General features: G+C 38.0%; 1 protein-coding gene across 2 annotated transcripts; it reads left to right on the top strand.

The window, feature by feature from the left end:
• Positions 1 to 25,257, top strand: DSC1 (desmocollin 1). 2 transcript variants are annotated; one of them, XM_086742281.1, is made up of 16 exons: positions 1 to 39; positions 2,608 to 2,692; positions 5,318 to 5,520; positions 6,002 to 6,121; positions 7,245 to 7,400; positions 8,328 to 8,472; positions 9,641 to 9,807; positions 11,488 to 11,622; positions 12,901 to 13,086; positions 14,529 to 14,788; positions 14,989 to 15,131; positions 16,904 to 17,119; positions 18,611 to 18,844; positions 21,098 to 21,219; positions 24,045 to 24,278; positions 25,060 to 25,257. In XM_086742281.1, the coding sequence occupies exons 1-16, from the start codon at positions 1 to 3 to the stop codon at positions 25,255 to 25,257; spliced, it is 2,643 nt and encodes an 880-aa protein (XP_086598407.1). The 2 variants fall into 2 exon arrangements, with proteins under 2 accessions (XP_086598407.1, XP_086598406.1); XM_086742280.1 differs by having other exon boundaries at positions 5,996 to 6,121.
• The last annotated feature ends 2,191 nt before the right edge of the window (positions 25,258 to 27,448 follow it).

The raw sequence follows: 27,448 nt of genomic DNA, 5'->3' as shown, positions 1-27,448 counted from the left end.
ATGGCCCCCGCCGCCCCCCGCCTCGTCCTCGGCCTTCTGGTGAGTGAGCTGGGGGTAAGGGGGGAAAGAGTGCGAGGGAGCAGCAGAGCGGCGGTGCGCAGCCGCGCAGCCCCCTCTATACAGCTGGCGGTGGCGCGGCTCTTTTGCTCCGCGCTTGTCGCTTCTTTTCCCGCGGGTGCGCACCGCTGAGGAGAAACTTTTGAGAGGGTTTGCTCTCCGGCTCTTTATTCCAAATAAGCGCCTTTGCGAGGGGCGCGCACGGATGCGGAGGAGCGGGTGCGGCCGGTAGCCCGCGGCCCCGGCGCAGGGGAGCGCGGTGACTGCGCGGCCCCGGGGCGGGCTGAGAAGCGGTGGGGTTGTTCGGTTGAGCTTTCGGTCCGCTGGTCGGGTGGCTTTTGGAGCGGGCCGTGAGGTTACGCGGTGCGCGCATTGCTGTAGTCGTTAACGCCACTTCTGGGTATTCATAGACAGAAATTAAACCGCGGTTCGTTTTATTTAAATGTCCCCTCTCTGTCCCCCCCCGTTCCCTCCCCACCCGGTTGTCCCTTTTCCATGGGAAGGGTTGTGTGTGTGGTGTGGAGTGCGTTAGGTTCCTCTGGAAGCGTTAGCCGGGCATTGGACAATTTCAGCGATTTCCTTCACCTTCAATTTGCTGCATTTGTACATAATTATCAGAAAGGCCATTGTCGGGGAGAGCAGGGGAGTTATCTTTTTTTTTTTTTTTTTCCTAGTGAATGAGTGAAAGTGATTTGTCTTTTGTTTCTTACCCTTTTCCCTACTATCATTGCGTTCACAAAAAAAAGGGCAGATCATCGTTTGGGTTTGAAAGAAAAATAGTCCGTGTGCTGAAGGACTGAATTTATTATTTTCATATTCATTAGGTATGTACATTTTAATGGCAGTGTTGCTATTCCAGACATCGTGTGTGTCTGCCTTTGTTAGGGTACTCATAATAAAACCCAAAGAAACCCGAGTGAATTTACGCACACATCTAACTTTAAAAAGTAAAATAAATTCTCCTGTCAAGTAGGAAAAAATCCAACATCTAAACTGAAAAAGCTACTGGTGTCTTCTTCGTATAAAGTGGAAGGACATGACAGCTTATTTTTTACCTAGTGTTTCCTTGTATCATGATATCCACAAATAACTACCATATTTACGTTTTTTTTAGTTTTTCAGTAATTCTTTGTGCTGACATCAGACTAGCTTGCCATTACTATTTCAAAATTAGGTGTCATTGATTCTTAAAATATCTTAGAAAATTGTAGTAACATGGTGTGATTTTAGTAACTTAAAAATTAATACAGTGTCTGTCGGGAGAGAGTGTTTTATTAAGTACCTGTTAATAAAGAAAGTGCCTACTAATACACAAGCAGAGATGTTTAAATTGGTCTTTATATACATATTTTTATATCTGTGTATGTATATATAAGGAACAGTATGAAGAACTTCTATGGTGCAGACACAGCATTTAAATTGCTTTAATGCAGTAATTAAATTCAGCATTTCAACTTTAATTTTTTTAGCTGATCGTAGTTTTTTTTCCTAAAAGTTCCTAATGTCTTAAAGATTTAAAAGTATTTTTATTTAAATATTTTCTTAATAAGAATCACAAGTCATGTTCAGAATGTCCATTAGCTATTTACTACTTTATACCTTAATCCTAAAGGTATGTGCAAAATAAAGATGACGTTGCTTTTCGCTAGACTTTCATCCTGAGTGAATAAATGTAGTTAAAAGGGTGGATACATTTATTTATATTTCTCTGTTTCTTTGTTTAATTGTCTCTGTGATTTCTGGATTGTAATTTTAAACATCTGGATAGAAACTAAGCGAGATGTACGTATGTATATACACACATATATGTAATCTGAGGTCAGGCCTAAATTGCTCTGTGCTAGGGAAAATCTTTGTACCTTCTTTTTGTAAAAGGTCTAGTTATCTACTAATCATTTGAATTTTGAGGAGGACCCTATTTTGTAACTGGTTATATGGGAGTGGACTGCTGTGATACACGACATTTTATTTATGTCATATCTAATTGCTGAAGCTAGATTTAATTAGTTTGTTGAGAATGTACTTTGAAGATGCAGAATGATGTGTAAGTGCAAGTGTCGTCATGTGGTTTTAATAAGACGCTTGTCCCTTTAGTGTTAAGCATCACCACAGTTCTACCGAACAGGGTTTTGACATGTTGAACCTAATACTTAGAGACCTTGGATCTAAATTGGCCAAGAATGCTATTGGAGGGAGTGCACTGTGAAGCCATTTTTTTGTCTTTCTACTGCTAAAGTAGCAGCGTAGGTGAAATCTTCTAATCAAAGGGAACGCTTCCCGCTGATGTCAGCGCTGCCGTGATTTTCAGAAAAACTCCACAAGCCACGGACAGATCCAGGAGCAGTAGTCAGATCTCATTTGTAGTTTGAAACTTTGCATGCTATGCTGCGTAGTGCTTGTCTTCCTAGCTGAAGAGTGCTTTCCGTGCCTTTTCACTGGCTTGTCTTAAAAAACAAACAAACCAAAGGCAGTTTCAGTAACTGCAGTTATTACTCAAAATAGCATGTAATTATTATTTTTTTTTACCTGATTTCTTAATTTGTTTTCTAGGTACTGAGTTTGTGCTGTGAAGCTTGCAAGAAAGTAATTTTTCGTGTTCCTTCTGAAGTAGAGGCTGACACCTTAGTTGGCAGAGGTGAGAAACTGCGAGATGCCCATCTTACCCATCTTAACAATACAACATTGTACCTTTGCTGGAGATACTGTTAACAGTGAAGGAGACTTTTTTTTTTTTTAATGGAATGAATGGATGACTGCACAGCCAGTTAAACAGCTGGATCAGCCTTTTTATGAAGGATACGCCCTGTGTTTGTTACGGATTTGAACACTGGCTCCGTGCATCCCTTTGACTTTGCGTAAACAGCTATTGTCAGCTTTCAGTATTTATTTTAAAACAAGAATGGCACAGTGTAAGGGTTTCAAAATTTGGAGTCTAGGCCTTAGTATTTAAATAAGTGGCTTAATATTCCAAAGTGCACCCATAACCCACAGAGTGGTATGAAGAAGTCAGTAAGTAATTTGAATAATGGAAAAGAAAAAAAAAGAAGACGACAAAACCCACACAAGTAAAGCACCCAGAAGCTGCTGCTCTGGGTAATATGGATGCGACTTCTGAGCAGTGCTAGGGAATTCAGGGCACGCAAGGAGAGGAGCTGCGAAGGTGTCCTGCACGCATGTTCGGTTGGGAAAATGCTCCGGTCTGACTGGACGGTCTGTCTGGGTGTAGGTTACCGAGAGGAATAGGAGAGACCAGAAAACACTTCACTCCTCCTTTTTTCAGACCGGTCTTCGAAAGGCAGCTTTCAAAGGTGTGGCACAGGAGCTGCTACAGGGTTCTGTGCTGCCTGAGACTGATTTTGAGGGTTCAGAGTTGCCCTGTGTGAATCCTAGGTCAACAGAGGAGTATGCTCCAAGTGTGCAATCCTAATCCACACTCCTACAGAAGGAACAAATCAAGTGGATTCGTAATTCATCACAAGTGCTCAGAAAATCTAGCTTTAAAAATGGAAGTTCATTGATCTTACTGTTAAAGTTTAAAATGAAAGGTTGCTACAGCTGTTTAAGTATTTGGCACGTTGTGAGAGACTTTAGCCTTTCTCTGTGTAAATAAATTTGATTTATATAAAAAACAAAATTTCATGTTATTGCAGTGTTGTGCAATTGCATAACATTGAACTTAAACTTTTTATTTTACCAAACATTTAACAAAATGTTTATAGCTTGACTGACATTTCTTGAGAAAGCGTAATATATTTTACATTGATAAAAGTACCACACCTTGACAATAAAATGAGTCAGTATTTTCCTGGTTGTTTTAAGGGTTTTTATATTTCTGACTTGTTCAACGTATGTGAGAGGCTATAAAGAAAAAAGATCCCACAAAGCTATGGCTAACAGAGCATAATGTTGACTCACATAACCATTAGAAACAAAATCTCCAGTCTGATATTTTTGGAAATGCAATGCTGTAATACCCAGCGGTATGAGACACCTTTAAGTAAGGCAATAATGTTCTCTTCAATACTAAATCGTCATTGTACACATTGACAAGGGAGAGGAGCCACTGCTGCAGTACTATAGAAAGCCTAGGAAATGTTTAATTCAGCAGTTTAAAAAAAGACTTAAGAAGAGGAAGGAAGAAATGGCATCAGAGTTAAAATTACACTTTCCATTTGTTCTTGCATTCTTGAAAGAGAAATCAAATACAGTTTATTGAAAATTTCATCTACATATATAGAGTGAAATTCTGAATCTACTCTACTGTGGGAATTTTGCAATTAGGTTTCATAGAGCAAGGTCTCATCCACTATGATATTGTTGAAGGAGTATTGAAATATTTTGATTCTGAGAACATGACACCTCTTGTACTCTGGAGGGATCATTTGTCTAGATTTTAGGTTTCTAGCCTTAATCTTTTTCAGGGTGCTATGTCGTTCTTGCTTAGTGCTGTGGTCCTGCTGCGGTTCATTATGATTATCCTGATTTTGCTTTTTTTCCAACCATAGTGCTGAATTACTCGCAGATGAACCAAGTTTATTGAAGTGCATTAAAGTTTATTTTAGCCACAAGTGATAGCAAATGCAGTAAAAAACACCTGAGAAGTATGCTGAACTTACCTGGTACTTCCTATAAACCACATGGGGTTCTATCACGTACATATGAAAAAATTGCCAATCATTTGTTCTGGAATTAGTCTTTATCTCTCCCATCTGTCTGCCTCATAATTCAAAGCCCTTTGTCCTCCCAGGACTATTAAATCACATAGTACCAGTCAGTGCTTTCCTCCTGAGGGCAAAACTTCCAACATCTAATATCTGCATTGGGCATTTGCATTAATTAATCATCTTCACTGATTTTGTGGGGCATGGAGCACAAGGCAAATGTAATAGCTACTGATCCAATAATGAGCGTGTCTACAATTTTTTTTTTGCATTTAAATGTATTAGTTCATCTCTGATGCTTCAGTAATTTTACTAATGTAATAATGTCTCATTGAAAGATTCATGAAGCACCCATGTCCTTTATGAAACACCTGTGAACACAAGAGTGGGAAGTCATGTAAACTCGATCAAATCTGAGTGCATAACTCAGTTCTAGAATCTGTATTTGTGATACTTAAATCCTGAGTGACTAAATTTTTGAAGACTCCATGTGTCAGCAAATACAATTTTTAATTAGGGAATGTTTTTTTTTTGTGTGTTTTTTAAGGGATGTCATTGTTCCGCTGTTTCAGTTCTCTGAATATTTTTTTTTCTTCCAGTTGATTTGAAAGAATGCCTTCAGTCTGCAGAGTTTATCAGTTCCAGTGATGGGAACTTCAAAATTTTAGAGGATGGTTCTGTGTATACAACATCTGCTATTTCTTTGTCTGCTGAGAAAAAGACTTTTACCATATTACTTAAAGACATTCAAGAACATGTAGAAAAGAAAATACATGTTAGCTTGGTGGAAGAAGAGCAAAAGGTGAGCTTCTAATTTCAAGATACCATACTTATTTGAAATACTGTTTTACAGAGTACAGCTTTATGCTGAGTAACTGAAGTTGAAATTTGGAATTCAAATATTTCAGCAAAGGACTCTGATGTAGAGTGTATTTTTATTTAGCAGTTGTTGATTACTGTGTTGCTTAAGTCAGCAGATTTCTTTTCTGCAATGAGAGATGCTAGCAAGGAGCTTAATGAGGAGCGTAAAGAATCTTAAAAACCATGTTTGATGAATCAAAGAGGATTTTATTTGTGGAAGGTATTACAACGAATGAAAAAGCTCTTGAAATACTATCAGAGGTATAAGCAGAAATTAAGACCTTTGAAAAACTAAAGGTCAGTAGGAAAACTGGAGCAGAGGGAGAAAAGATGGAAATGCAGAACAGTAGTTAAGCAAAAATATACACAGTTAAAAATATATGGAATGTATTCTTACCTCTCTTTTTATCTTCTAGACGCAGACACAGAAGACCAGGCATGCTAGAGATACAGTTCTCAAGCGAACCAAAAGAAGGTGGGGCCCTATTCCATCCGTTATGATAGAGAACTCACTGGGACCTTTTCCACTACAAATTCAGCAGGTATATTTTGTACAGATCCTAATTTTATGACACAAGCTAGTTTTGTTTGTGACTTTCGTGCTAAAAGAAGAACAAAAGTGAACTCTCTTGTATTCCCTACTGATGCCATTCCTGCTCTTATTCCCTCTGTCTTGTTCTGTCCTGTGCATCTTTTGACTTGTAGCTGAAATAACTTGTGAACATCGTTGTTGGGATGAACTGGAAATGTACAAGAGTTGTAAAAAGGAGAGAGGCCTACTATCAGAAGAGAGCTCTTTGGCCTGGAAATCAGTGTCTGCATCCTTTCTGGAGCTCAAGGTGTATACCTGTAGCATTGAAGACTGAGTATGGCCTGTATTAGTAGGAAAAGTACTGTAAGAAAACAAGTAGGCGTGAAAGAGAAATGCAAGAACTAAAGTTATCATAGATACATCTAGCCTTCTCTAGATTACAGAGTGGCTGGTAGCAGATGTGTAGAGACAAGTGTAATAACAGTCTGTGTGGAGCAATCATTCTTCTACTAATCTTACCTTCCTAACTTCTGACGTTCAGTAGGTAAGGAAAGTATTTGGGGAGGAAAGTGTTTATAAATAGGTAACTGCTAATGTTACCTCCTTGGTGCTTGCAATGAGGTGCAGAGAGGCTATCCGAGTTGGACTATACTCTAGATGGCCTTCTCGCCTTCTTTCTCACCTTTTGTCTCTCCTTCTTTCTCTCCTTCCTTTGCTTTTTCTTCTGTAGTTGCAAACCACATTCTCAATGAGTGCACTAAAACCAAAATCTCTTCAACAGGGTCAGAAGTAATAAGCCATCTGTATCTGAATTTGCCTCGTATGTGCAGTATTCTAGAGAGATTAGATTTCAAAATAGTTTTTTTTTTATGCACACTGTCATTTCTTTAATTGTTCAACAGTCCTAAACATTTCTGAGTTTGAACTAACTACCCCTTCTCATTATAAAGGGAAGCAGTTACATGGCAAGCTGTTCTCCTGTTCTGTGAAGTTTAAGCTGCTAAAGAAGTAGAAGTAAATCAAGTTTTGGTTTTGAAGAGTTCCTACTTGTGCTAAATATCATCATGAAAAGGGGAAAATGTATTAGAATGATACTGCTGGTTTCCTTGGGCTTAAAAATGTGTTGTTTGTAGGTCCAGTCAGACACAGCTCAGAACTACACCATTTATTATTCTGCAAGTGGACCAGGAATTGATCAAGATCCGAAGGGTTTGTTTTACATAGAAAGAGAAACTGGAAATATCTTCGCTACTCGTGCAGTAGACCGTGAACAATATCCAAGCTTTCAGGTACAGACTTAAATTATGTACATATCATTAAATCTTTTTTTTTGCTGTCATGCATATATTTGAAAGCTGGGTTACACAGGAAAACGGCAGCAGGCAAGATCTGGAATCAGGTATCTGTTATGAAAAATATCTTGTTATCTGTGGTGTTGTAGAAATGAGATCAATGACAAATAAAGCAATAGCTGGCCATCTGGATCTTGAGAGTAGTTTTGCTTTTCACTGCTTAGACTCTGATTAAAGCATAAATGTAGTGAGCTGTTGGATTTGCATCACTTTTGGGCAGAGTTTGAAGTTATTCCAGAGTTTTTCAGGGAAGGTCGAAAAGATCTACATAAAAACAAAATCATGAGAAACTCTAGACAGCTGTGTTTTTTTGAGCCTCTCTTTCTCAAGCTGTTCAGTTTCAGTATTTTATTAACAAGGTAAACTGCTCTCTCTACTGGCTGAGAAGTGTAAGAAGGCAGTTAGTAGAAACAACTTCTAAATAGGTAATTTGCAGTATCCGTTACTACATTTTATTAGATTATGTTGTAAGTGGCAAATAGTTTTGCTGTTGTTTTTTATTTTGTTCTAAATAGCAGTATTTACATCTAAATTTTTGATAAGGCTGAGATTACGTCATAGACACCTGGAAAAAAATGTGTTCAAGAAACTTGGGAAACATGTTTGGCAGAGTTGAGAGGGGAAAAAAAAAGACAGTGATTCAAATACTTGTAGTGCGAGGAATGGAAAGGGGATAGATTGGAAAGCATTTAAAGTTTTTATGTTGCTGTCATGGTAAAATACCTGTCACTTCCCCTTCTGTGTGACTGAAGAGCCTGGTCTTGAGAAGGATATGCTTGGCACAGTGTTTCAATTGAACTGAAAGTGTAATAATACTTCATGTTGCTTAAGCATGAAGCGATTGACTGAATTTATGTCTTACAGATCATTTGCTTTGCAACAACTCCAGATGGTTATTCACCGGAAATACCACTTGTGCATACAATCAGGATAGAGGATGACAATGATAATTCTCCATATTTTACACAGGATGTTTTTGAGTTTTCTGTCCCTGAAAATTCTAAACCTGGTAAGAGTTGTTTTAAATCGGTGAACACAATTACCACTGCTCACTCACTTACATACCTGTATGAGTAGGTGTAATTCTGCCTTTTAATACATTTCAGTGGGATTTTCTAAGGAGTATTTCTTTAGAGAAAAGGCTGAATTCACAAAGAGCAGCTCAGGATTTCTTAATAATTAGAAATTTAAAAAATGCTATCTCAATCATAGTGAAAAGTACTGTGTAAAAAAGTTTTCTTTTTATTCAGTGTTCCTAGAATGGTGTGTAAGAACTTCAGAACATTATTCTTCTAATTTTGTCCAAAATCAACTGTTTCCGTAAAATGTTTTGATTGACAGAACAGCAGATTAGTTTCCTAAACAACTAAGTCACTGGTGTTGGAGCTGATAAACTAAGGTAGGGCATTTCGTGGGGTGGGGTGGCAGGGGAAGAAAGTTTTGGTTCTGCCCATATCTGTAAAAGGCAGGGATTTGCCTGTTGCTGACTTCATGTGTCTGTGAAACAAAGGACAAGAGCAAGGAGGAAGGTGGACCCCACAGAATAAGGAGTACAAAAGCCATGATTTACCATTCCTCACTCATCTCTTAGAGATATAGAATGGGGAAGGCCTAACTTGCTTCACAAAAAAAGGAAGCAAAGTGTCACCCCAAAACGCCAGTTGCATTTCATTCTCTGAGCTATTCTACTTACTGAGTGAGTCACTGATTTAGAGTGAAATTCCAAAACTACTCAGGCTATAGGAATGAAGAAAAAAACAGCGCTTCCCGAGAGGCAGTACTGCAGTTTCAACCATGTCAGAAAGCACCGAATCTCCCCCTCATCTCCCCTGGTGACTTCTCTTCAGCTGTGTTTGGGATGCTCAATTAGAAGCCAGTGTCAAAACCACTAACTGAAATCTAAACTTTTAGTATTGCTGTTGGTTATACTTTGTGACAGCTGCAATAATTACAACTTTATCTAAGAAGGAGAAAAAATAGTCAAAGGATTACATTAGACAAATTTACACTTTTACTGTATTTTCACTACTATTTACTATGTTTTCAATATTATTTTCATGTAGAGCTAGATGACCGAATAGCTATTTTAATGTATCTACAATACAAATACCTGTTAAAATATTTTTTTTAATTTACAGATTTTTCTGTAACTAAAAATTGCTGTATTGTGTTCACAGGTGTAATGGTTGGACAATTGTTTGCAGAGGATAAAGATGAGCCTTATACCCTGCATACTGCATTGAAATACCGCATTGTGTCACAAAATCCACCAGTACCCCAAGTATTTTCTTTACATGGTGACACAGGTGTCATTTCTGTATCATCACCGCAGCTGGATAGAGAGGTGAAGCATCTTTAGCTGTCATCTTGGGTATACAGTTTCTTAACTCTGAATTGCTGGCACAGGAATCACCAGAAAAATAATTTGTTACCCATTTTTTGTTTCCCTGTCTAAGGCACTTCCAGAGCTTTTCAGAGATCTGTAATTGATCCAAAGAGTTTGCATACATCTACCATGTTCTAGCTAATCTTGTCAGGGGACCCCTGCGGCTGCTCTCTTATTTGACCTCTGGATTGAAAATCCTATGGATTTTTATTCTTTCTCTGTTCATGAGTACTGTGAGTGACTATTTCCTCCTAATCAAGCTCGACTTGAGGTGCTTCTTACTTCTTTACAGGGAAGATGAGCCAGCTTTTCTGGAAGTAGTCAGTCATCCTGTACTCAGCAGAAATATCTCCAGTATCTGAAACTGAACAGTAATATAAAGTTTCTTAAAATTAAAGCGTGAACCATTTATTCTTATAATCTAGCTTTCAAGTAAATAAGATATGGGAGGTTTTAGTTTTTATTAGTTATTATTAGTTATTTTATTAGGAGGTTTTTTATTAGTTTTTTTATTTGGGGGTTTGTTTTGCATAAAATGTCATGTGAGACAGATTGTTTACCCTAGAAAAACTTGACAGGCATGTGTATTTCAAACTAATATTTCTAGCATAAGACAGTCTAGAAAAAAAAACACTGCTATGAGCACATCTTTTTTGATGATAAAAAAGTCATATTCTGGCACACTTGTGTCACTTCATGGCTGAAAATCTGCCTTAGCAGTGTTTTGCAAAATTGTGCGCTGCAGGTACACTGCTCAACTTCTTTAGCAAGAGAAAAATGCAGCAACTGTGAGTGTCAGGATGGCTACTGAGAAAACAATCACAGTGACTACTGAGGGAAGGAAGGCTTGAAAAATGAGTCCACTGCCTATCTTTTAAAGATGAACTTATGAAGTGGAACAGGAGATTCTTTCCTCCACCCGAGAAACCTAGTGCTACTTCCAGGCATTCGGAGCTGGAGTTACTGTCTTGATTTACAAATTCTTTTTTGTGCCCAGTCCCATCCCCGGTCACCCTTCCCTGGGTTGTTCAGGAATTGTTAAGGCTGAAAAAAGCCTTCTGCTGTTGTGACTCAAGTCAGGGATTTAAGTGGGCTGCTTATCAGTGATCCCCTTGAAACTGATAAGGGCACCGACTGCATCCCTATGCCAGCTGGCAGGCATTGCCTTGTCATGCATAGCCCAAATAAAGGCTGATTGCAGCATCATTTCTGGTCATCCTCACTGCAATAAGAGACATGCACTGAAACGCTCCACTCCTTGGAAACCTGAGGGAATACTATGCTGCTCTAAAGGGGAAACACAGATAGGAGATGAAAGCGCATCATTTGCATCTTCAGGTGTTGGAAAATAAAGCTGATGGTTGTGGGAAGCTTTATTTGATACACGATATAGCATACACATTTCTAACAGATGCTGAACTCAGTGTTGCTTAGCCACTGAAAAATATTTCACTTGTTTTCCTTTTGGAACTATAGGAAAGAAACCCAAAGCTAATTGCCTCATTTTATAGTGGAGCACTGAATTTAGAGCAGAGTTGGAGAACGGGAGTAAAATACTTAGTTCTACTCTTGTGTGTAATTATATTATTAAAAAAATGAGTATGTCAAACTTCTGTATGCTTTTATTAATCTTTTCAGCTGGTATCCAGTTACACTTTGTTAGTTGAAGTGAGAGATATGGCAGGTCAGCCTTTTGGTTTGTGCACTACAGGAACAGCTGTCATTAAAATCGAAGATACAAATGACAACGCACCATCCTTTAAACAAATGCAAGTAAGTCGGCATAAATGAAATTTCTATTAAAAAGGTAAGGTAAGGTAAAAAAAAGACTGTTTTTATCCCCTTTCTAATTTTGTGATGGGCAGTCTGTCAAATGTGAAGCCTCGTGCCCTGAGACAGTTAGTGCCAATGTAGACAGTTGAGAATGCCCTGTTGGTCGTTGTGCTGTTTGGTTATTAGACCTCTTGGTGCATTAGTTGTTTTGAGTCATTTGCCTTATGTCCATTCAGAGAAAGGTTACGTGACTCACTCATTCACTTCTGCTGCAATGTGTAGTCTTAGGAATCCCATAATTTAACCATTTTCAGGAAGGGGACAGATTCACTCCTAAGCATTGTCATGACCTTGTTGCCATTTGACAAACTTTTGGCTACTTCTATGTTGCAAATGAAAATGTTACTGTCAGTGAAGTAGATGCAAGAATTTTCACCGAGATTTTCTATGCTTTTCCAACTTTCTTTTTTTTTTTTCTTCTACAGAAGTATTATTTAAACCAATTCTTATTCACCAATAGCTATAACTCAGCCTTAAGTCTTTGCTTATTGCTGCCATCTGAATTATTCAGGATATAGAGTATGTATCAATAATGATGTATAGATCTCAGCTACCACAGGAGATTTTGTAATGCCAAATTTATGAAACGTAATTCATAATGCTTGAGGAAGACACGTACCTTATCCTTTCCACTCACTACTGTAGACTATCATCAGTAATATTAATTCAGAATCACTCTTATGTGTGCTTCTTAAGCTTGTACAGAATAACGCAGCTCTTTAAAAAGATAAGAAAAATCCTTTAATGCTTTGTCATCCAAGTAGAGATGTATTTCAGCCTTCTTGACTTTGCTTCAAGTTCTTGTGGTTTGTTTATATATCTTTCTAATTTACCCCAATGCCTTTTCTAATGCTCAGCTTGATCATGTTGTACTTAAATTGTACTTAAATTAGCATCTATAGCTGATGTAACTGAGGGGAACTGTGTTAATTTACCTTTCCTGGAAGGAGAATTCCAGACTTAATTATGTCAGTGATAATTTGAGTGTACGAAGGAGCTGAGATTTCAACTGTGCTGGCAGGAAATGTTTACGGTTTCACTTAGGATGTAAGGGAGGAATGGGAGAAATATGCTAATGTACAAAACCAAAATAAACTGTTAACAGCAGGTTGGTAAACTGACCTCTTGGATTTAAGTAGTTTTATTTAAATGCAATGCTTTTCCACATTGTGGAATCATATTCTCTGATTCAATTTTTTTTTTTTTTGATACTCAAAGTATGAAACACGAGTGGAGGAAAACAGAGTGAATGTAGAAATACTGAGAGTCTCTGTTGTTGATCTTGATGAACTCGGTTCACCTGGCTCAGGAGCAGTGTATGAAATTATAAGAGGAAACGATGATCAATCCTTTGAAATTACAACAGACAAAAACACAAATGAAGGAATACTGTGTGTTGTTAAGGTAAGTAACAATGGAAGCACTAGAGGAAATGTGTCTGTCTTCAGGTGTTGCTTTTAAAACCAATAATCTTGAACTCATTTTTAGTCAAGGAATATCTGTAACTATCAAGCAAATCATACTTTCTTCCTGACCGAACTCTCTTCTGGAGCAGATTGCATAATGCACTGCCAGTGAGGCTCGTGTGTGGTACATAATCTACGAAATTCCAGACTAATTAAAAAAAAATAATAATTCCAGTCTTCTAGACTACTCCTCAGTCTTGTGTGTGCAGAATTCATGGAATTCCTTTTGCATTGTCATTCCAGAAAAGCTGAATGCTTTTGCCTGGTTCCAGAGTTGGAATTGTTTTAGTCTTAGGGATGTAACTGAGGAATGCCTCATGGCTGGGTTTTTAATTGAAATGGGAGTGTGGCAAATGAGGGGAGGGATGAGCACCTCCTCTAGTCTTGTTCTCTCTGGGAGTTGATTAAATTTACTAATTCAGCATAAAACTCCCCAGATTTTATTCTGTAGATTAGTGACTTTAGGTTTGTTTTTCTGGGGTGTGAGGGAGTCCACATACGCATAAGACTATGTGTTAGTACTTTACAGATGTGAGGTAAAAGGACCACTGTACCTGTACTCCAGCCTATCCCTTTGCCTCTTCATGTCTTTTTCATTATCTGTTAAAACTGCGATACCAGGTAACTTCAAAGCAACAGAGAATATTAATATTAAAATTTTAAGATGTAAATTGTAAGGGTAGAAGTGCCAGTTAAATTTGAGTTTTTTATTTATTATGGTTTTTGTTGCCGGTAATCATTAGAGCTTTTTCTAAACCTATGTCCCTGGTATACGAACCCAGTTGAAATTTCTTTTATTTAGTGTAACGCTGTAGTGACTAGAGAGTATTATGACTTTAGGATATAAATAGCTTAATTAAAGGCATACGGTGACCTTGGAGAAGATGTCTGAAGACTAAATGGTAGATACTTACTCATCAACCCTACAAGTTCAAATGTATTTGCAATGGGTGAAATCTTATTAGGAAATAAATGTAGGTGCTAGCAAGAAGTGTGATTGACTTCTGCTGGAAAGGAAATATGTGTAACCTAAAATAATGGCCAACTAGATACGGGAGGAGAAAACCCCCCACGTAATTTAATTCTTATCTCAATTCTATTAGTAATTGACTATCAGAGTATTCATCTAAAATTTCATAGCAGTGCTCACCTTATTAGGGGTAGTTTGTCAGCTTATTTTCTTTGACTAACTTAGAACTTAACTTTTTAAAAATCATGTCCTTTTACTGTGTCTCAAGCTGGATGTTCCAGAAGGATAGTTGACTTCTTTTGTAAACAGCTATGGCACAGTTTTATCTATTTAATAATTGTGCAGTGAAAACAATACCGAGTTTTTTATTGGTTTGAAGGAAAAAACCAAACACCTCACCTCTGTTACAGGGACTGGACTATGAAAGTGCCAAGCAAAGGACCCTCGTGATTGCAGTCAACAATGAGGCACCCTACATGCTAGCACCGCATTCACAACAACTTTCCCAGAGCACCAGCTCTGTTACAGTGCATGTCATGGATGTGGATGAGGGGCCGGTGTTCAAACCCTGTCGTTTACGCCTAGACGTTAAAGAATGCGAGGATATTGGGACGAGTATTGGGAGATACATAGCAGAAGATCCAGAAACTGGAAATAGTGAAGGCATATGGTATGAAACAATGCTATCTACTGGTTTATTTGGAGTACAGCGTGGACAGGATACGGGAAGGGGGAAATAGTTGTTGATGCTTTATATATGTCCATGTGTGTATGAATACATTTATCTATATATGTACACGTGTGTATGTACACATCCATATTTATGTACATTTGAGATCTTTATCTAAAGAAAAAAATTATTCTTGACAGCTACCGAATACCACCTGGCCAATGTAATTGGATCAACATAGATGAAAAATCGGGTGAAGTCAGAACCGTTAAAGTCTTGGACCGAGATATAGGAGAAATGAGACGAGGTCAATGCAATATCACAGTCCTCGCAATAGACAGAAGTGAGTATAAAATGTTGTCAGTATTCTTTGTGGTCTATAACAGATACTTATGTGCAAATTTAGTGTGGGGACACTTATACTGGTTCAGACCAGAGGTCTGCCTAGTCCATTGTCTTGCCTTTGAGATAGCTCTATCAAATGCTTAGGGAATATTATACGTAAGGGAAAGTGTTTCAGAAATTGGGGAAAATTCTCAATGTTTTCAAAAGTTATCTGTTCCTATTTAAAATCTTTAAAGTTTAAATTGACCAGTTGTCCTGTGGATTGTATTCCTTTTATTTCTTGACTATTTTTTAAAGTGATAGCACCTGTCAGCCCCAAATTGATAACAGAGAAAGTAGAAAGAACTTTGAAATAGAGAACAACTTTGAAAAAAAGTTGTTGACCTTGCAACTCTTACTGTTTGCTCCTCTGTTTGATGTCTTGGTGTCTTGCTTTTGGAAACTCTTAGTTTAAAAGGACCTCTAAGTATACCTGTATTCATTACTGTATATTATTGCTGTCTTATTCTCAGTCATCTAGGTTCTGTAACAGTGTGACACTATGTATTGCTTGGGTTACGAGCTCTTTCAAATTACTTTGGTTGTAAAGGAAGGGTTGTACACTCAGATTCTCATTCTAAAACAGGTTTTGGTTCTGTTCTGGTTAATGTAAGTGATCATTTATTCTTTCTGATTAATTTGGGTAAATGCAGTTCTTGTAGGAAAAGACATAGTTCCACCTCAACATCATCTAGCCAAGAAGATTAAATACATCTTTCACTACCCAAATGCTAAATGTAGCAAATGGATTATCAAAGAAAAATTTTAGTCTGTAGGTCATGCTTTTTATTCTAAAATGTGTATCTTCCATTAAAAAGGAAAAATGAGCTGCCTTTATAAATCCAATAGCAGGATTTAGTTTGAGCCTTTATGCGCTTAAACATCAGTGGGAGTAAAGAGCAGACCTTTGGGAGGTGCTTTACAGCTAAACATTCTAACTCTGTCCAAAGCTTGCATATTAAAATTAAATGTAAATAATATGAATTTACGTTGTTTAGAACTTCTGTTGCATGTAAAGTAAACATGATATATGCATCTGCAATCAGGTGTCTCTAGAGAAAGTTTTAAAAAGTATGTTGATGTAATTTCACTGAAATGCATATACAAGCACTGATCATTCCTGTATTGGAAAAAATATAATTAGGAGGGAGAGCTCATTCACTTCTTGCATGTGGGCTTTGGTGGCATAATATGTGTCACTGCTGAATCCTGCTACTGCGAGATGACTTAGAGGGAAGAGAACAGACAGAAGCCTCCTTTTCCTGGAAGTGTTTGTGGTCCCAGGGGAAGTGAGGGTAGGGAAAGTGTAATTTATTTTCTCCTTCCAGAAGTAAAAAGGCTGGAGACCTTCAGTTTCTGCTTTTGACTCTCAGTTTGGCTTAGTGTCCTTTACCCCTGATTTATGGGCTCTTTCTCCTCTCTTCCTCCTGTTGGAACAGTATCTGTCCCCACACAGACACACACACTCAACAGAATATATTGTCTGCACGTGCAGAATATGGAGCTTTGGGAGCTGTTGATCTGTTTTACAATCAGCCAAGCAAAGAGAAACAGTCAAGAGAGAGCTGTGAGAAGTCCTTCTCTCTTTCTGGCTAAATTATCAGCCGCTTTCCACCTTACTTCTAAACTTGGATATTACAGTTGGTGGTATTTCATTGTGAAAGTTTGGACTAGAAATAAATATGTGAATGTTAGAAGTACGTGCTAAAAGTAGTTATTTTTATGTCATAGATGGCAAAACAGGCACTGGAACAATTGAGGTTTTCATCCAACCTGGGAACAAGAATTACCCACGAATCCTTAAAACTGACTATATAATGTGCAGAGACAGAAAACCGATCTGCCTTACTGCCCAGGATGATGATGAGTCTCCTTACAGCGCACCCTTTGTATATCGTATAACCGACCGTAGCTTGGCTTCCTCATGGAAGATAACTCGACATAACGGTATGTGAAGGTTTCCTCCTCACTTAGCTGTAGGTTGCCAGAGGAGGTTTTGCTACCTCTACCTTGGGTGGACTGTAATAATAGATTGGATGAATGTAGGTTGGGAATTGTTGTAGTCAGTCGGACTAACAGGGTAGCATGATTCCAGCAGTTCCTCAGTTTCATTTGCTGTACAGGAGATCAAGATTGTGCCAGAAATAAAAGGGAACAACTAAATTATTCTTTATCTTAACTGTCCTGGGTTTGAAACAGTTTGCAGAAGTTAAGAAGGTGGCACTGTTGCCACCACAAAGGCAAGGAGAAACATATTTTATTCTGCCTCTTAAAGCACAGAAAAAAATCTGTCCCCAGCGTCTTTGAGTCAGCAGTGAGCTGCTGTCTGAAATTATGATGTAAAAAGATGAGGTGGGAGAACAAAAACTGATGTAATACATTGCATCAACATCTCTGGAAAAGGAAGTATACATTCATAATTCATAAGGAGTTTCAGAATGAAATGGCTAGTACTCCAAAGAAAAATACAGCTCTTATTAGGCCGCTGTTGTGGTGGAGAACTGAAAAACCGAAACTTTACCTAAAATTGATTAGAAGCTGACGAAAAAGACCCTGGCAGTTTTTTTTTTTCTTAGTACTGTGGTGAGTCAGCGCATTTTTGGTAAATCTGATCTGAGTGAAGTAAAACATTTATTATCTCCCTTAATATATTTATGTTAATTTTTTATAAATTTGATAGAAGTAGATAAACAGTTTATTACCAGAGGAATTACTGTTTCCTAAAATTTGCCAATATAAAAAGTTATAGCTGATGGTGGTTTCCTGGTGGGTGCTGGATGCTGGCAGCAAGAGCAACACATACATTGGCTACTATGTTGTGATGAATTAGCCTGAAAAGGATCTGGTTCTGAAGTGTTCCATCAGATATTCACTAATGAACAGCAAAAGACAGCAAAGTCTGAGAGCAAAGACATCCAGAATATCAGTGTTTGTATGTGGCAAATTGAAAAAACATTTTAGACAGTACATGTGGTTTCATATACCTCATTGTAAAGCAACCATTATGTACATCAGTGTCTATCTTGTACATATTTTTTACAAATTATTTCTTTCGCCCTTTAAAACACATGGTCACTAATCATTGCCACTAAGCAAGGCAGAAGACTAAATGGATTTTACTTCCCACTGGATATAGTTATTCCCACTGAGTGTAGCAATAGAGCTAAAGAGTGGAAGTCATCTAAATTAAGTTTATGATTAATTACTCTAATCGCACTACCATAAGTCCTTTTAATAAATGTCAGTTCAGTTGATGGTCTTTACTGGTAAACATAAATAGCGTCATTTACTATCCTGAACTGAATCAACTTCAGAGTTTCAAATCATATGTTGTCAGAAGACTGTATAAGGTTTTCTTTTTCAATTCTAGCATTTTAAAGGTGGTGAAAGTATAAATTGTTAACACTAGATCTGGTTTTGTCTTTTTTTTTTTTACAGATAATTCTGTATATCTTTCACCAAAGGGTGATATTCCATTTGGAACATACGATATTCCTGTAAGTGTGACTGATAAAGGAGGAAAGGTAGGAGAGAACCGCATAAGAGTTAACTTCTGTGATTGCGTTACTCCAACTGAATGTGATGGCAGGGCCCGTGAGCTTTCTGACGGAACTGTTACTGTTGGCCTGTGGGCCATCCTTGCGATGATCTTAGGATCACTATTATTGCTGCGTAAGTACACTTGGTTTTTTTTTAACATGAAGTGCAAAACACTTAATCTTAAAATTACTTGAGATAATCTGTTTCAAACTTGATTCAAACATTTCTTTTTTTTTTCATTTAGGCAGTTGTATAGCCCTCATCACTGACTTAATGTACCTTCTCTGTTTGTGTTGGTATCATAGACTTCTTGCTCTGATCTTATCCTGCAGTTACTGTGTGGGGATTTCTGGTTATTCTTTTTACATTTTATGTAAGATGTTCTGTGTCTTCCCATTAGCAAGGGCAAAAAAACTGCATTCAGCACTTGAACTGAAAGAAGATGGGATTTATAGTACTTATCAGATCTTATCATGAGGGGAGTGTAGTGACGTTTGTTTGTGAGTTTAGTGCTGGTTTTGGGATGCATATTTCTGTTTGTAGGAATGCTGAAATCAGTTTCCTAGAGCTTTTTGTGACCTTTCTTGTGTCATGGATTAAAATGAGGAGTATCTGAGACATTAGATTTCACAAGGAATTTTACAAGAGCCAGCGTAGTGTTGAAGGACAGATTGGATACTTCCACAACAGACCAAACTGTTGAATACATATTGTGTTACTGGAGTTGCCCAAAGACTAATGGATTCTTAGCAGGTTAATACTTCTCTTAACCAGTGACATGGTGACACTGATATGTAATAGCAAAGCCAGGTCATTTTTTTTACCAGAATCAGACATAATCTGACTAATAACATCTTTAAAAATCACCAGAGTACGTGCTACAGTAACAAATACTTCAGAGTTTGTTTTTTTTTTTCCCTTTCTTTTCTTTTTTCTTTTCTATTTTTTCTGGTCCTCGTCAACTTGTCTTGCCCCTGTTCAGTCCCAGCTGGCTGTTCTTACTCAGGTAGACAGAACACTGGGACCTGCACATGTTTTGGAGGTTATCATAGAATAGTTTGGGTTGGAAGGGACCTTTAAAGGTCATCTAGTCCAACCCCCCTACAAGGAGCAGGGACATCCCTGACTAGATCAGGTTGCTCAGAGCCCCATCCAACCTGGCCTGGAATGTTTCCAGGGATGGGGCATCTACCACTTCTCTGGGCAACCTGTTCCAGTCTTCCACCATTGTTATTGTCAAATAGATAGATCCATGTTTTATCTAAAATGGATAGATCTGTGTTTTATCTAAACAGGGCAGGTACCCAAATTAGTGATATAGCCCTGTGGTGGAACTGTCAGATACAGCGATGCTTAGTAGGGGATTTGTGTGAAACATCAGCTGGCTTTTTGTCACTATCCCTTGAATGCATTCCTCCCAGATAGACTCATTATTTTATTGTAGCTAGGTTTTACCCTGTGTATCCTCTACTCAGTGCTGTCATGGATGTCTTCTTCCCATCTGTCAGCATCAGGAGGCAACACAGCAGAACCACTGATGCAGATCTTCCTGATAGCTGCAGAAGCTAAATGAGCTTGAAAGTGGCTCTTGGCCAATTTCCGCAGAAGTTTGTGTGTTCGGAGATCAGATTCCTCGGTGGGCAGTTAGGCAGCACTGCTCTATTTCTCCTGGGCTTCCTTACTTTTAAGCTATCAACTTGAAAAGAAAAGGAAAGAATGGTTTTCTGAATTAAATGTTTAGTCCTTTGTTTAGGAGAGGTATTAGTTGCTCATGATTCTTTTATACAAAGTCATTTCTGTCTGAGTCTCCATGGCAATGGAGAATAGTATTACAAGAGAAATAAGCTAAATATTAGGAATTAAATAAAATTGTTCTGTAACATAATGCTTGAAGTCCTCCAGGGTTCTGGTAACCTTTTGTGTGAAGCAGAAGTTTCTTGTATTGGGACGTTTAGCTTGCATATTAGTTCCTTATGAAATAATTTGACATCTGTGTATTCATACATGAAAAATTTCTCATGTACAACCTTGTTGTAGGCATAAGACAGGATTTTTCACCATATTTTTATTTTTTATTATTGTGAAATTTTGCAGTCACTGTTTTCATAAGAGATGCTTGCATTTTTTTCAGGGAAACCAAGTAGTATTTTAAAAGAATGAAATAGTTCAACAGTGTAATGAAAACTCCATACGTTGTTTGAAAAAATGAATATATATGTACAGTTTTGAGTATGGGCATTGTTGGAAATAAATAATTTTTTTAAACCATACTTTATTGTTTAGGTATTTTAAAAGGCTAATACAACAAAATTCATATCAAACAGAAGTAGATACCATTATGAGGTAAAGGTCATAGTATCTTCCTCACTTACTTCCTTTCCGTAGTAATCCTGATCACAATTTGTGGCTGCTGTGGCTCTGGAGTAATGCACAGGCATGTGACTGATGATTGTGCCAATCACAACTTAATCATTTCAAATACAGAAGCTCCAGGAGAAGAAGTGATGGTAAGTTGTCTATTTACTTTAATGTAGAAACATGTAATTAAGATATCCATAGCATTTCAGTTTGAGATCAGGAGCACGTGCAAGTAAGTGATTTAGTAAAGGAAATAAGCAATAAGCACAGGGGTCATTAGATATGCTTTGCTATTTAACAAGAATTTGAAAATTCTTACTTTAGGCAGAGTTGGTAGTACCATACATATTTAAGCATATCCTCTGGTTGTTAGCCTGGCTTCTTATAGTTCTTCCAGACTTTAACTCTTTGGTTACAGGCTGAGGGATGAATTGAGTGCAGCCCTGCTGAGAAGGACCTGGGGGTACTGCTCGATGAAAAGCTGAACATGAGCCATCAATCTGCGCTTGCAGCCCAGAAAGCCGACCGTATCCTGGGCTGCATCAAAAAAAAGGTGGCCAACAGGTCAAGGGAGGGGATTCTGCCCCTCTACTCTGCTCTGGTGAGACCCCACCTGGAGTACTGCATCCACCTCAGTACAAGAAAGACATGGATCAGTTGGAACAGGTCCAGAAGAGGGCCACAAAAATGATCAGAGTGCTGGAGCACTTCTCCTGTGAGAGTTGGGGTTGTTCAGCCTGGAAAAGAGGAGGCTCCAGGGAGACGTTATTGCAGCCTTTCAGTACTTAAAGGGGGCCTATAAGAAAGATGGGGACAAACTTTTTAGCAAGGCCTGTTATGATAGGACAAGGAGTAATGGTTTTAAAGTAAAAGAGGGTAGATTTAGACTAGACATAAGGAAGACATTTTTAATGATGAGGATCGTGAAACACTGGAACAGGTTTCTCAGAGAGGTGGTTGATGCCCCATCCCTGGAAACACTGAAAGCCAGGTTGGACAGGGCTCTGAGCAACCTGATTTAGTTGGATATGTCCCTGCTTTTTGCAGAGGGGTTGCACTAGATGACCTTTAAAGATCACTTTCAACCCAAACCATTCTATGATTCTATGGTTGGAATTTTCAGGTGAACTTTTTAATAACTTCAGTCATTTTCAGTGCTGAGATTAGATGGAAATTTGTTATTTTGCCTATGTTGAATGTGTGTTTATGTCAAAACATTATTGCTCTTCCTTGGAGAAGGATTTTAAAATTTAGCGGATGGTCATTGTAGATCACAGGTGCAATTTCTGAAACATAGTCCAGCCCAGCACTGTGTTCTTACACAAGGACTTAGCTCTTCAGACTCGTCCCCTTCTCCTCTGTCCCTCACCCCATGACTTTGCCCTCCTCAAGAAAAGGAGACTACTTTAAAAAACATTGAGTTTACTTTAACTTGAAAACCAAGAAATCCTAATCGTCCGTGTTGGGCCCGGCCCTGTTCAACATCTTTGTCAGCGACATGGACAGTGGGATAGAGTGCACCCTCAGCAAGTTTGCCGATGACACCAAGCTGTGTGGTGCCGTCGACTCGCTGGAAGGGAGGCATGCCATCCAGAGGGACCTGGACAGGCTGGAGAGGTGGGCCCGTGCCAACCTCATGAAGTTCAACCAGGCCAAGTGCAAGGTCCTGCATCTGGGTCGTGGCAATCCCAAGCACAAATACAGGCTGGGCGGGGATTGGATCAAGAGCAGTCCTGAGGAGAAAGACCTGGGAGTGTTGGTAGATGAGAGGTTCAACATGAGTGGCAATGCGCCCTTGCAGCCCAGAAGGCCAACCGCATCCTGGGCTGCATCAAGAGAAGCGTGGCCAGCAGGTCGAGGGAGGTGATTCTCCCCCTCTACTCTGCCCTGGTGAGACCCCACCTGGAGTACTGTGTCCAGTTCTGGAGCCCCCAACACAAGAAGGACATGGACCAGTTGGAAAGGGTCCAGAGGAGGGCCACAAAGACGATCAGAGGGCTGGAGCACCTCTCCTATGAGGACAGGCTGAGAGAGTTGGGGCTGTTCAGCCTGGAGAAGAGGAGGCTCCAGGGAGACGTGATACGGTCTTCCAATACCTCAGGGGGGCCTACGGGAAAGATGGGGAGAAGCTGTTCAGTAGGGCCTGTTGTGATAGAACAAGGGGTAATGGGTTTAAATTAGAAGGAGGTAGGTTTAGATTAGATATTAGAAAAAAATTTTTTACGATGCGAGTTATAGAACACTGGAACAGGTTGCCCAGAGAGGTGGTGGATGCCCCATCCCTGGAATCGTTCAAGGCCAGGCTGGATGAGGCTCTGAGCAACCTGATCTAGTCAGGGATGTCCCTGCTTCTTGCAGGGGGGTTGGACTAGATGACCGTTGAAGGTCCCTTCCAACTCTAACTATTCTATGATTCTATGATTCTATAATGATGACAAGTGTCAAATTTCTCATAGCCTATGAAGCATAATGTAGTGCCATTATAAACTGATAATTTAGTTTTTAATTTGTGATCCCGTACTCGTTTTTCCATATTTCATTCAGTATACGGACTTAATGTGTGAAGAAACAGAATGAAACTTATGCGTATGACTGTATATCTGGCTTAATGGATTACAGGTTGTTGACTTTGAAAACCAAATGTTATTTTCACATGATAATTTAAGAATGTAGCATATGGATTATAGTAGAGTTTTCATTGGGATAAAGATTCAGTTTTTGGATCTCATAACATACTTAAATGCAGATTTCTTTTCTTCCCCCTTGTTATAATAACCTTTCCAAAGACCACTTATTGATCTTTATACACTAAGTACTAAGGATAGCTTTTTATTCAAAATATCACTGTACATAGCTGGAGACTTTTCAGTTTTCAGTACTGACATTTCCCAATTGCTGTTTCATCTTTTGAATTAAAAAAAAAAAAAAGGTTAAAAAAAAGTAAACGTATTCCCACTGCTGCGTCTTTTTTTAGGATCACAATATAATTCCTCTACAAAATACATGTGATCAAGGAGGATATGGAATAAAAACAGGAGATCAACAAACATTTGAAGTGGTAAAAGGAAGAGGGCACACCTTGGAATCGGTCAAGGGAGGTGGACATCAGACTCTGGGATCAGTCAAAGAAGGAGGAGGACAGGCTATGATGGATAGTAGATACTCCTACTCAGAATGGCATAATTTCACACATCCTCGTTTAGGTGAAGTAAGTATTCTGAAACTTTTTTTTTGGAGTGTAGGTTATGATCAATATATGCAGACTTTTCAAGGAAGACTTGTATTTGTGGTAGAAAGGTGGCTTGATATTTTTGGTTTTGTTTTGTTTTCCTCTCCTTTGCTCCCCTGCTTCCCCTTTGGAATACTGGCCTTTTGAAAAGTCATCTTTACATGTTTTAAGCATAAGTGTAAATGACTTTCTTTTCCTGGATTAAACTATAGGCTGTATAATGTTTTTAATTTAGAATATTCACTCATTAGAGTAAATTTACTCATTAGAATAATTACTTTAGTCAAGCTTTTTTTTTTAGTTTTCCTGACAATGTCTGCTTTTATTCTAACTACTTGCCTTGTACTAATTTAAACCTGATACTTATCTTAGCAATGGTGCAGGAATGAATGTACAGCATTAGAAATGTAGTTACTCCGTGCTTTGGAGATCAGAAACTCTCACTGCTTGCCTAAGGAGTTATGTGTAAATCAGTCTTTTAATTTCGATTTTAGTTGCTTGACAGGTTATTTAAACAGGTTCTTCCTCTTTTATTGTTACATACATGACTAATAGAAATGATTTCTTTATTAAATACTTATATTTTGTAGTCTTAATGATATAGACCAATCATGTGCATTTTTTGTATATAGGAATCCATTAGAGGACACACTCTGATTAAAAATTAATCAATGAAAGGTAAATCAAAAGAAATTATTTTTATGCAATATGTTTAGGATAACAATTTAAGAAAATAATAAGGTGTTCTCTTCCTATGCAGAAGGTGCACCTATGCAGACAGGATGAAGAACAGAAGCATTCTGAAGATTATCTCCTTTCATATAACTATGAAGGAAAAGGATCCTTGGCTGGCTCTGTAGGCTGCTGCAGTGATCAGCATGAAGAAGAGGCACTTGACTTCTTAGATCAGCTGGAACCCAAGTTTAGGACATTAGCAGAAACATGCATAAAAAGATAAATGTGCCTTTCACAGTGCTGAAAAAAACTGTAAATAAGTGGCTGTCATACTTCTATGATATTAGGTATTTTGGAGTTGAGAGAGGGAGAGGTTTATCAAAATTAATATAGACTAGTAAGAGTTTAAGTAACTCTTACTTTAAATTTACAACAATTTTTTTATCTCTGCTAGACACATTCCATCAAAAATAAGAGTAAAAATATTTTTTTCTTTAGACTATGTTAATATAGTAATAATAGTTTCTACTTAGATTATATTTCCTATTCTTTATGATTACTTAAAATGCAAAACTTGGTGTTGTCCTTTTAATTAATTATTCAGCTTCAAAATTTTATTGTATTTGGCTTTGGAGAAGGAAAGCTTTTTAACTCACTCTTTCTTTGTTTCCTTTTAATCCTGTAGGAATACAACAAAAAACGTTACTGGTGGATATCAAATACCTTGTTAATTTTTAACTTATACAAACTGAGATACAAAACACGTTTTAATTTTCACATTAAAATACTGATGAATACATTAGAAAATTTATATTTTGATTGAAAATTATATATATATTTTGTATATATGTAAAATAATATTCAAAAATATATTTTTCTCCTAATGGGTTACCACCCATCAGACTTGCTATCCTAAGGGATTTATGGCATCACCACATAGGGTATCAGCATTGTATGCGAGTATATATTTTTCTTTTAAGGAAATAAAAGATTAAAAAAAAATCAGGAAATAGGGGTCACTGTGGTACTTCAAATGATGCAAGACAGAGATCTCATGTTTGCTTGGCATAAGTTTGTACCTCAGTTTCTTGTGAGTTTTAACATAGCATCATTGCAGAAGTGGCAAACATTGCCAAGTATTTTGTCCAGTGTACCCACCACTACTTTTTTTTTGCTTCCCTTGTTACAGACTTCATTGAACTGTTTCATTCTGTACGTATAACTGGACAGAAGATACAACTCAAATGGATTTGGCATACAGTGCATTAATAACGTGATTTAAAGATAGCTTTATTTGAGATGCAAAATTACACTGGGATAAACTGTTTTGAGGGTATTATGTGGTGGTTGTAGAGGTAAGCATTTACACAGATCTCTGGCAGAAATCATCTGAATCCCATTTCTTATTTTACTAGATTAAGCATACATATACGTTATATACATATATATATACCAAGGTCTGAAATACGTTTGGCAGATGACAGTAGTGAGACCCGAATACTGCCATAAGCTATTTCTGGAATTCAGCCTCTGCTTCCCAGGTTTTATATTTTTAATATTTGCACTCCTGGTTAAATAATCTGTCCTCTGCGCTCTGGGAATTCTCTTGTGCCTTAAAAGAACATCTTCCTGCCTGTGAGAAAGAGAAACCTGTGCAATTACTTATTTCTGTTGCTATAATTCTGCTTTTAGGATTTGCTCTGTAAACATATGCCTTAGGGAGATAGATACCTTTTTAAAAATTTACTATAGCTAGTAACCTGTAAAAGGAATTACTAGTAACAACAAAGAGTCACGCTGCTCTAAATTTCAGTGCATAGCTGCTGCTGACTTCCAGTGGTTGCAGTTCATTCCATGCAGGTCACGGTCAGTGAAAACCCTTAACAGTATAAAACCTTACCAAAGTTATAAAACAGTACTTTCAAAACCTTCCGTTTCACACTGTAAATGGGCTTCAGAATATTTCTGATAAGAACTAGCTGTGGTTAATAACTTCATAGGCCATTATTGTATGTATTTTAGTCTGTTATGTGAAAGTGGTGATGAATTCATTCTGAACATCCATACACTGCCAGTGGTACAAGTGACAGTCACCAGCAGCAAAACACTAGATGAGAATCAAGGGGTTATAAACTTACTTTATTTTAAAAACACATGCTAACACTACTCTTCTGAACTCTTCTTTATCGCTAACATAAGTGAGTTTTGGTGTACACGGATAGGCAGATCTGTGGCCGATGTAAGTCAGCGTAGCTCTGCTGATGCAAGTGGAGCTGTGCTGACTTGATGCTAGGTGAAGATCTGTCCCCTAGTGATTTCCTTGCTTCTTTGTGTCTTGCATCTTCATTTTCAGTTATTTGCTATAGACTTTTTAAGGTAATTTTAATGTCTTCCCTCTGTCCCTCCTTTTAATATTTGGTGTTGTTTATTTTTTTTTAAATTATATAAAAATCCTATCGTTAAGAAGGACCTAG

Source organism: Chlamydotis macqueenii, chromosome 2 (genome assembly GCF_036417535.1).
Source record: "Chlamydotis macqueenii isolate bChlMac1 chromosome 2, bChlMac1.mat, whole genome shotgun sequence".
Taxonomy (NCBI): domain Eukaryota; kingdom Metazoa; phylum Chordata; class Aves; order Otidiformes; family Otididae; genus Chlamydotis; species Chlamydotis macqueenii.
This window is presented reverse-complemented; position numbering and strand designations above follow the sequence as displayed.

Bases quoted from the DNA above. Each gene is read 5' to 3' on its own strand.
- DSC1 (XM_086742280.1), top strand. From the start codon at position 1: ATGGCCCCCGCCGCCCCCCGCCTCGTCCTCGGCCTTCTG. The intron at 13,087-14,528 runs GTAAGTAACAAT...CCTCTGTTACAG, and splicing joins GAATACTGTGTGTTGTTAAG to GGACTGGACTATGAAAGTGC. The intron at 14,789-14,988 runs GTATGAAACAAT...TATTCTTGACAG, and splicing joins GGAAATAGTGAAGGCATATG to CTACCGAATACCACCTGGCC.